Consider the following 10,847-nt stretch of genomic DNA (forward strand, 5'->3'; position numbering starts at 1 on the left):
TTTTTTTTAGTTTCAAAATATTTGGAGAAATGCTATTGGCCGTCAGCTGGATCTAACTTTTCTTAATATTTTATTTATGCTATTTTAAAAAGATTACATATTTTAATCTACTTTACACAAAAAAGGGCAGCTAATAATGTTGTATATTATATGAGAACAATCGTATTAGGTATGGATTTGAAGTTATTTTGAGAATAATTTTGATATATATAAAGTTAATTTGAAAGATACGGTAGCTTTTTCTTAAGTTAAATGACGAATAATTATTGCCAATGTTGGTTAGACATTAATCTCATTTTATAGATTCAGTCCTCTTATCAATGTAATATAATATTATTATATATTTGGTGTAAGTTCAAAACGATTAGTTGGAAAAGAAAATATTAATATAGGGTCAGAATTGCATTAATTTTTTTTAGGAACAAGTTTAGTGCTTTCAATTTTTTTTTTTAATTTTATAAAGGCAATAAACAAAACAAATAAACATAATATACAACAAGCATATCTCAATGTTATTTTTATTTCAAAGATTGAAATGTGTAATTTTATTTGAACACCAAAATAATAAAAGTGGTCAATTTTATTTTACTATTTTATCAAAAAAGAAAGTTTCCACCTTTTGCATGCATTGCATGCATGAAAATGGTGGTAACGTGGGATACACTTTTTCTACCTAAGTATCAACCAAAAAAATGGACTAAATTAAGAGAAAATCCTGAGGTTCATATTCTAAGCAAGAAAATAGTGAGTTCAGAGGCTGCATTTCCATCAGGGTTAATCATAAACAAAGCTTCCGAGTCAGCACTTCCAACAACTCGTTCAAACTCGGCTCTCATATACACTAATGCACCCAGTTCCGAGCACCCGGCTCCAGCTTTTGTTCCATCATGGAGCACCGGAATGACGCCAGCTCCAACGGACACGCTCCGAATGGTGTTGAGGACGTGTCGGTCATATGCCTCGCACGTGCGAGAGAGGGCAAGACCGGATTCCGTTCCGTTGCAGTACATGGTCCAGGAGGGGTGCTGGAGGAGCTTTGTGGGTCGTGCTCGGCCGGGGAGTTTGTGGGAGTGGAGGGCGATGCGGAGGACGCCGGAGGACATCTCTGTAAGGAGAGTAGTGGTAGAGATGTGGAGATGGAGAAGTGTGAGAGGTTCGGAACGAGGGTCGAGCTGGAGGGAGAAGGTGACATGGCCATGGCGGTGGCCAAATAGGGTGCCGGTGAGCTTGCGGGGGAGAGTGACGAGAGAGAGGGCATTGCGGCGGTGGAGGAGGAAATGGAAGAGGGAGTGAAGGAGGGAGGAGGGCCTGTGAGAAGAGGTGGTTGAGTAAGAAGGCTTGGGAACAATGGCTGTGTCTGTGGAGCTGGTGGATCTGCCCAGACTACTCAGCTCAAGGTGGCGGTGTTGTTTCATTTTTTACGGCGGAGAACGGCGAGGAGAGATAAAGAGAGACGGCGCCGGTGGGCTGTTGAAAGGGAGAGGAAGCAACAAAAGGAGTGGGAATGTAGTGTGTTATTGTGTCATATGGAAACATTCAAAGAGGTGGAGGTAACATATATATATATATACAGCAAAATTCAAGCGCACCAGAAAAAAAAACAAACTTTGAAATAATAATAATAATCAGGTTACTCAGTGGCACCCTGTGATTTGGCCACAAGATTAGGCTTGCAAAAAACAAAATTGTTTTATGGGTTCTAATTGGAAGAATTAGAATTCCAAATTAAGTCCTTCTAGGTTAGATAAATTAAATTTTAGAAAAAGGAGATCTTTAAATAAATTTCCGTAATGTTTAGAAATAGGAAAATTTCATCAAATAACCCAAAAAGCAAAAAACTTTTCTATGGACGACCTCTTTTGGCTCATGGTATAAATCAAACTCTATTTTTTTTTATTCAAATTGAATCTCTCCTTAAATGAGTGAGAGATACTTTATTTATAGGAAAAATGTTTACACATGCGTTGAATAATAGCTAATTAACATGTAACTAACTATTTTTAGACTAATTCTTATTCTAACTTGCTTACGAATGTTTCTCAATACACCATATTTTACCCCCTAAGATTCAGACTCGACCTCAAAGCTATCTTGATGCTAGTTGGAATTCACCAGGGGCAAAATAAGATTTCAAATCTGCTACATTGAAAACTAGATTGATGTGAAGGTCTAGCGGTAGTAGCTCACTGCGATAAGCATTAGAACCATATCTTTGTAGGATTTAAAAAGGTCCCAGTTGTCTGTCTTTTAGCTTGTTGTATGTTCTAATTGGAAATCTTGTCTAGCACAAGTGGATCAATACAAGGTTCCCCTCTTTGAAATTGACTTCTCTTCTTGGTTTGTCTTTAGTTTCCTTGTAAGACTTTGTGGTCCTTTCTAAATGGTCATGTACTTCTCGATGCCCTTTTTCTATTCTTTCAATCATACTTTCAACTTCAAGGCTAACATCCACAAATGAGGGTAAGTTGGCAAGGTCAAATGTGAGTCTAGGAGGTAGAGTGTATACTACTTTGAAGGGGCAGCTTCCCGTTGATCTATTCTTTATGTTATTAAAGGAAAACTTCGCTTGAAAAAGGGAAAAATCTCATTGCTTTGGTCTTGATCCACTTAAGCATCGTACAATATTTTCCAAGGTTCTATTGGCGATTTTTGTTTGGCCGTCAGTTTGTGGATATGAAGTGGTGCTAAACTTCAAGTTAGTTTCAAACTTCTTCCACAAAATACGCCAAAAATGACTAAGAAATTTCATGTTCCTATCTGAGACAATTGATTTAGATACTCCATGAAGACGAACTACCTCTCTAAAGAAGAGGTTAGCAATATAGACTGCATCACTCATTTTCTTGCATGCCAGAAAATGGGACATTTTGCTGAAACGATCCACTACCACCATGACTGTATCATATCCTCTTTGTGTTTTGAGTAGACTGAAAACAAAATCAACAGATAGATCTTTCCAAATGATTGTAGGGATCGGTAATGGAGTATATAGTTCAGAATTTGTAGAGGTTCCTTTGGTTTTCTGGCAAACAACACACCTTTTAACAAAATTATTGACATCTTTTCGAAGCTACGGCCAATAGAACCGTTTGGCTACTAATTCAAATGTTTTATCTTGGCCAAAATGCCCTGCGAGGTCTCCGGAATGTGCTTCTTTTAGAAAGGCTTCTTGAAGAGATGTGTAAGGGATGCACAGTTTCTCTCCTTTGAATAAGAAGTCTTCCACAATGTGAAAGTCTTCTAGATTCAGGAAGTGAGTACACTTGTACCAAATATCGGCAAAATCTCGATCATCTTCATACAATCCTATTAGGTGAGAAAATGCAGTCACTTCTATAGCTAGTATATTTAGAATTAGGCTCTTTCAACTAAGAGCATCAACAACCTTATTCTTCTTTCTAGATTGATGCTTAATCACGAATTCAAATCTTTATATGAATGAAATCCACCAAGCATGCATACGACTATATTCTTTTGAGGTTGTAAGTATTTAATTGAGAAGTGGTCTGTAATTAAGAGAAACTCTTTGGATAGAAGATAATTTTCCCATTGACAACACGAACAAAAGCATATAGTTTTTGCTCATAAGTACCCCACTTCTTCCTTAAAGGGTTGAATTTCTCACTAAAATATTCAACCGGGTGCACTTGTTAAGATAGGACAGCTCCAATGTCAAAGGTATAAGCATCCACTGCTACTTCGAAAGGTGTGGAGAAGTCTGGTAGTCTCAAAACAGGGTTGTTGCTCAGCTTTTCCTTGGTGATTTCGAAGCTGTCTTGTTGTTTTAGGCCTCAAATAAAGCTCCTTTTTTCAAACAATTAGTCAAGTGTGCTTTCATATAGCTCAAATTTTTTTATAAATTTTCAATAAAAGGAGGCCAAGTTGAGGAATGCTTAAACATTTTTCACAGAACAGGGGGTAGGCCATTGGGTGACAGTTTCAACTTTCTTTGGATCAATTCTAATTTGACAGTGGCCTATTAGGAAGCCGAGGAAAGAAACTTCTTTCACAAGAAAAAGGCACTTCGTGTGATTGATAGATAATTTTTCTGTTGTCAATGCTTGAAACAATTTGTGAAGGTGTTGTCGATGCTCGTCAAAATTTATATTATAAACCAAGATATCGTCAAAGTATACTACAATGAATTTATTAAGAAAATGATGTAATACTTTGTTCATGAGTCTCATGAATGTACTAGGAGCATCAGATAGTCTGAATGGCATAACAAGCCATTCAAAAAGTTCCTTATTGGTCTTGAATACGGTTTTCCACTTATCGCCCGGTCTTATTCTTATTTGATGGTAGCCACTTTTCAAATCAACTTTTGAAAAAATCGTTGCCTCTCCAAGTTGATCAAATAGGTCTCTGGTTCTTGGAACTGGAAAGCAGTATTTTACTGTAATACAGTTGATTGTTCCGCTATCAACACACATTCTCCAACTTCCATCCTTCTTTGGAGTAAGTAGAGTGGGCACTACACATGGACTCAAGCTTGGTTGTATGTAGCCTTTCCTTAAGAGCTCTTCAATATATTGATGCAGAATTTCATACTCCTTTGGGCTCATTCGATAGTGAGGAAAGTGTGACAAAGTTGCTCCTAGAATTAGATCAATATGGTGCTGAATATTCCTCAAAGGTGGTAATCCCTCCGGTTCTTCTTTCAACTGAGGGAATTCATCAAATAATTTCTGTATTTCTGGAGGAACTTCACCATTTTGGATGTCATTGGACTTTTCAGCAACTACAAGTCCCAAGACATCAGCCTCTCTTTCCTTCATAAAACTTCTGCCACTGATTGTAGTGAAAAGGTAGTTGTTGTCTTCTTTTCAGTTTAACACCCTCATTATTCTTCTTATTTAATAGGAGTAGAACTACTTTCTTCCCCATCCAAAGGAATTCATAGGTATTTTTTCTCCCTTTGTGCAAGGCTCGAGTATCATACTGCCATGGTCTTTCCAAGAGTATATGACAAACATCCATTTCAAGCAAATCACACACTATTTGGTCTTTATAACTACTGTCAATTGAAAGAGGGATGGTACATATTTCATTCACTTATGCCTCTCCACTTTTTTTCACCCAACCTATCTTATAAAGGCTTAGATGTGCTTCCACCTTGAGATTCAAGACTGCTACTAACTTCTTAGAGACAAAGTTCTCACTATTTCCACTATTAATGATGACATTGCACATCTTGCCATTAATCGTGCATCATGTATTAAAAAGACAATGTCTTTGAGGGTTTGAATCTCCTTCAAGAGTGATTAGCATCCTTTGGAGAAAACAGGATACTCTATCTCCATCATCCGATTCAATAAGGTTGGATTATTCTTCAACTTCTTCACTGTGCTTTGTCAGAGCTTCTTCATTTTCTTCTTCAAAATAGGTTACCATCTTTCTTTGAGGGCATTCATTGGAAAAATGACCAGCTTAGCCGCATCAAAAGCATTTACCCAATGTAGGCCGGTTGTAAGGATTTTGGGATTTTCTCTTGTTGGCAGCTTCAAAGTTCTTTTCCATGACCTCCCTAAGACTTTCTTTCTCCCTTTCTTTGGTCGAGGATGTGGATGATGGTTGGTTAGCAAATTTGAATGAGGAATTCACTCTCTTACTTATGGATACTTCCCACGAGGTCTTTCTTGAAGCTTTTTTAGAGTAAATTTCATTGAGTTCTTCCACTGTTTCAACAAAAGCAATCACATCAGCCAACATATTGAATTGTTGGAGTTTTACCTTCTCTTTGATGTCCACTCTCAGCTCACCAATGAAATGTGTAATCAAGTGTTGTTCATTTTCAGCCAAGTTGGTTCTTACCCCCAAACGATGGAACTCCTCCACGAAATCAACTACTGATCGAGAGCCTTTTTTATAGTTTTGATATTGGTTATATAATGTTTGCTCATAATTTGGAGAGAGAAATCTCCCTTTCATCAACATCTTCATTTTCTCCCACGTTCAAATAAGCCACTTGCCTAGTCTTTGGCGATTCACCTCCAATTGATCCCACTATGCGGATGCACCTCCCTTCAACTTAAAAGCTATTAATCATACATTTTTATGATCTGACGTATTCATGTAATCAAAGAAGTTCTCTTTGTTCTTGATCCAATCAAGAAATGTCTCAATGTCATACTTACCATTGTAAAACGATAAGTCCATTTTCATTTTAAAGTTATAAAGATCCCCTCTAGCTTCATATCTCCCTTCTTGGCCTCTCTTGCATCAAAATATGTTTCTTCTTAATCATCTTCACTCGAAGAATCCCATTCTTGGAATTCTTGATGCCTTTCTTGCATATAAGGACACCTTTTTTTTTGAAGATTTTCCTGCTGGAACTGAAAATTTCTTGGCCCTCCAACTCCTCGCTTTCCCCTTCTTCCTCAATTTTGATTAGATGTCAGAGCTTCTTCATCAAATTGGGTCGGAGCCACCATTGCATCCATTCTTTGTTAGAGTTAGATAACATGTAGCAAAAGTATCAAGGATCCATAAGCATTCAATTCACTGATTTTGGCAGAAACTAAAGCATGCTCTTCTAAAATAGGGTTTTAAGATCATACCTCTGAAGAACTCTCCAAGAACTTGATTGTACAACAGCAGTCTTCACCAAAGATCACCGTGAACCATCTCAAAATATTCTCCACTATCCTCTTGGAGCTTTAGACCGAGTTGTGGGACTCAAGAGTAACTTGAAACGATGAAGAACAGTGAATAACTCACAGCAGCTCACTTATGAAGAACTCTTTCTTCTCACAGAAATTTTCTCTCGAAATTTCTGTGTTAGCCACCCTTCAATTCACTCCAATCTTCTTTATTTATTGCAAATGAACATGCAAAGAAGAGAAATGCATTGCTTGCAGCTCATGCTTGAAGTATTAATGAAGAGAATGAAATGGATTTTGTGTGAGCATGAAGAAGATGATAATAGAAAATCAACATTTTCCATTTTAAGCGTGCAAAACCGATTTTTCCAATTTTCCTTTAAAACCAAAATTTGATTTCAAAAAACAATTTTGATTTTAATAGCTGAAAAAGATTATTTTCTAAAATTAATTTCATAAATTAATTAAAAATATTAATTAATTTAATATCAAATATTAAATTAATTTTTACACAATAATCATCTTCATATATTTAAATCATATTTAAATATATATTCTCCTATTCCGTTTAATTTGAACGTTTCAAATTAATTTCTCAAGCTACTCTAAAACTTAACCATTTACGAGCTAATAGGAGGACCTCGTGGACCTACAGATCATGGGCTCTAACGATTTGAGATTAATTGGCTAAACTCATTAGTCCAATCTAACCCCCATTCGTTAACTAATGGGACACTCCATTATGGCCCATAGTTGAACTCCCCTCACTGTAGATATATTATGTCCATTTAATAACCATAATCAGTAAGTCGATCCTTCACAGGTTGTTTGTATTCACAACTAGGTCAAAATTACCGTTTTACTCCTGTGAATACATCTTGTTTCTTAAGTTCCTACTGACCCTCTAATGAACAATTCTGATTCATAATCTCTATGAATCAAATCCTTTCTCTATCATGAGAAGATGGGACCCTGATTGTTTAAGACCTAGAATTAGTACTTAAAAGAACAACCTATCTGCTAACTCTAAATAGGGTAGGAGTGAATTCCATCCCGCAAGGCTATGTCAGCTATTCATCTGGCCTTATTCCCAAAATGATAAGCTTATTGAGTAGTGCTGTTGGACTACTCTCACCGATTGCAGATCAAAGGATAATCCCGAACAAACAGGAGTTCCTAGCTAGCTCAGGATTAAGATCGAGTTAACCTAGGTTATATGATAAATGAAGTAGTCAGTTTTAACAGTAAACGGTCATTATAAAGAAAAGTGGCTATTTTCGTGGTCCAGTCTATATGCAAACTCATTGCATAGGATGCCCCCACTCACATATCTCAACATAAATAATTTGTGGAACACATTGTTTGTAGCACTTTACAACTACTTGTAACAACTACAGAGTGGGCCGCATCCAATAGTGTTACCAGGATGAGATACTCACTTTCATCCATATACTTATTAGAACATTTGGGCTATATACTGTCAACTTGATCCTGTTTATGTCACTACATAAAGTTACAGTATTCAGACTATAGCTAAGGATACGTTTATTGGATTTTCATAATAAGATGCAAAATCAACAAGTCATTATTATTGATAAATAGAATGTTTAACACGAACTGCATGTTTTAGGACATTCCCAACATTCTTCTCACGAGCCTCGCTATTGTTTCTTCCAAATTGTTCAACGAGCCTTGAATTCCCTCCAACGTTCCTTCCACTGGCAGCAAGCGTCTCGTGGTGGTTCTTAGAGAGAGGGTGGGAGTGTCTTCCACCACTTCATATAACGCCGAAGCATCATCTTCTCCTCTTGGATGGACGTTTCTTCTTCCCGCCATTCGCCTAAGAATGTGTTGCTCTAATACCACTTTTGGTGTAAACCAAAGTCTAGTTTGTTGAATCAAATTGAATCTCTCCTCAAATGAGTGAGAGGTGCCTTATTTATAGGGACAATGTTTACACATGTGCTGAATAACAACTAACTAACATGTAACTAACTATTTTAAAACTAACTCTTATTCTAACTTGCTTACAAATGTTTCTTAATACACCCGCTAACTTTTTTCACATGTGAAATACCAGATATATCCCTACATTTTAAAACCAAACAAGTGCCTATTCCATCTCGTTTACAAGCGGAGCCTATTCACATTCTCATAACACTTCTCTCAAGTACTACTCTCAATTTTCTCTCAACGTCTCCCTTCATCTTCGATGGAAAATTTCATAAAATAACCCAAAAACCAAAAACTTTCCTATGGATGACCTCTTTCTAAAAACTTTGTTCTCATATACCTTTTCCACATGTGAAATACGATTTTTACCCTCAGCTTTAAATGTTACTCTCCTACTCTTCTTCATCCTTTGATTTCCCTTCCAACCATCGATCGTTTGCAATTTAATGCAATCATTTATTCTCAACCAACATTGTACATTAGAATTCAATACTATTGGATCTTAACCATGGGACAAGTAGACGTATATTATTTTTAACTCTTCGGTTTCACTCAAATACTATCATCTTCTTCATTGCTCTATCACTTTCGATCGAACACAAATCGCTTTCAACACCATTCAATTTATTTTGTGAATCTAGAGCGAGCATTCTTCAAAGAAGATCATTCTACATACCCAGAAACGAATAATGTAAGTGTTAACCAAAAGTTTTAGAAATTTATTCACTATTATTTTTCTGATCGTGTACCATTATATATGCAATCGTGTACCATTGTATTTGCGATAATATATCATTAGGTACATGATCGTGTATCACAGCATACACGATCATATACCACAACATATACGATCGTATATCACAACATACACGATCGCATATTGTTAGATATTAGATCGTATACTATTATATATATGATCATATACATCATGGTATACGATCGTATACTTCATAACATATGATGCATACCATTTTATAGGCGATCTTTTATCACACATATTTTTGTTTATGTAATTTCAATGTTTGATCGATTATTATAATTGGCGTATTGCAGATCAATGATATTACTTCGCATCTTTGTATGCTATGATGGGGAGTGGGACCAGACTGGAAGTAATTATGTTGGCAGTCACATGAAAGGTCTAAAGATTAGACACGATATGTCGTGTAGTGAACTAGTAGTCTTCTATACCAACGACTAAATATCGATCCGGATAGATTTGACATACACATCAAATGTTGTTACAATCTATTAGTCCAAGCCCCCCCCCCTTCCTCGCGCTCCCAATCGATATAGTCGATGATGAAAACCTTAGTTTGTCTTTTTGAAGGCAGTGATGCATCCCGGATGCCTCTGTTTGTATTAGACACACCGCATGATATTCATGGAACGTACACTAAGAACATGTACCATCATGAAAATCCGATCATTCCAACCATTCTAACTAGTCAGGACTTTGGCATTCCAACTACATCTAGACATAACTTGTCTTCACTAGATGAGAACATCAAACCATGTAACCTAGGAGACAATGGAAATGAAACTTGGATGGTCACAACATCCAAACGAGATGCATGTCACAAACTCATACTAAATATGGATATGGACAACCTCTAGGTCCACAATCAGTTCCAACACCTTTTATTCGTGTTCCAACCCCACCTACTCCAATCCCACTAATGGCGATGCCCTCAGATCCAAAACAACAAAGTGTTCATACCCAGTCATTCATAGATGTACCTAGAGCATCTGAGGGCCCATCTTATGATGAATTTATCTCAATACCTCACGATTGTTTGACTGAAGATGATATAAAGGTTGCTCAGATTTTCTTTTCCAAGTATGATTTATTTGTTAAATTTTCACTGATTTATTTGTTAAATTTTCACTACTTGCGATAAGAAGAATTTTAACTACCGTGTAAAGAAGTCAACGAAGAGCTTGTTAACCGTGCGGTGTTTAATGGAGGAATGTAATGGCGGGTCTATGCAAAAAAACTGGTAGGAAGTGATTTCTTTAAGGTGACAAAGTATCCAAGTGCATACATGCGCACTTGAAATAAAGAATGTTAATCATCGACATGATAAGAGTGAGTTATTGGACACTTAATCAAGTCCAAATACGATTAAGTCATTCGATCATATCGCTTGAGGGATATAATTGAAGACATCCGAAGAGATTATGAAGTGAATATAAGTGATAGACGGGCTTACCATGCAGGAGAATATGCATTGGTATATGTACGAGATTCAGAAGGATCATATAAGGTATTCGGTGAAGTAATTAAACTTG

The 10,847-nt window shown here is 36.6% G+C and overlaps 1 protein-coding gene across 1 annotated transcript; it reads right to left on the minus strand.

Annotated features, from left to right (window-relative positions):
* Positions 1-562: 562 nt before the first annotated feature.
* On the minus strand, positions 563-1,638 carry LOC120089887 (protein MIZU-KUSSEI 1). The gene has a single exon (XM_039047313.2). It carries the CDS (start codon positions 1,413-1,415, stop codon positions 723-725), a length of 693 nt encoding a protein of 230 aa, XP_038903241.1. The 5' UTR covers positions 1,416-1,638; the 3' UTR covers positions 563-722.
* Between the last annotated feature and the right edge of the window lie 9,209 nt (positions 1,639-10,847).

This window comes from Benincasa hispida, chromosome 11 (assembly GCF_027475165.1).
Source record: "Benincasa hispida cultivar pf3 chromosome 11, pf3_genome.v1.1, whole genome shotgun sequence".
Lineage (NCBI taxonomy): Eukaryota > Viridiplantae > Streptophyta > Magnoliopsida > Cucurbitales > Cucurbitaceae > Benincasa > Benincasa hispida.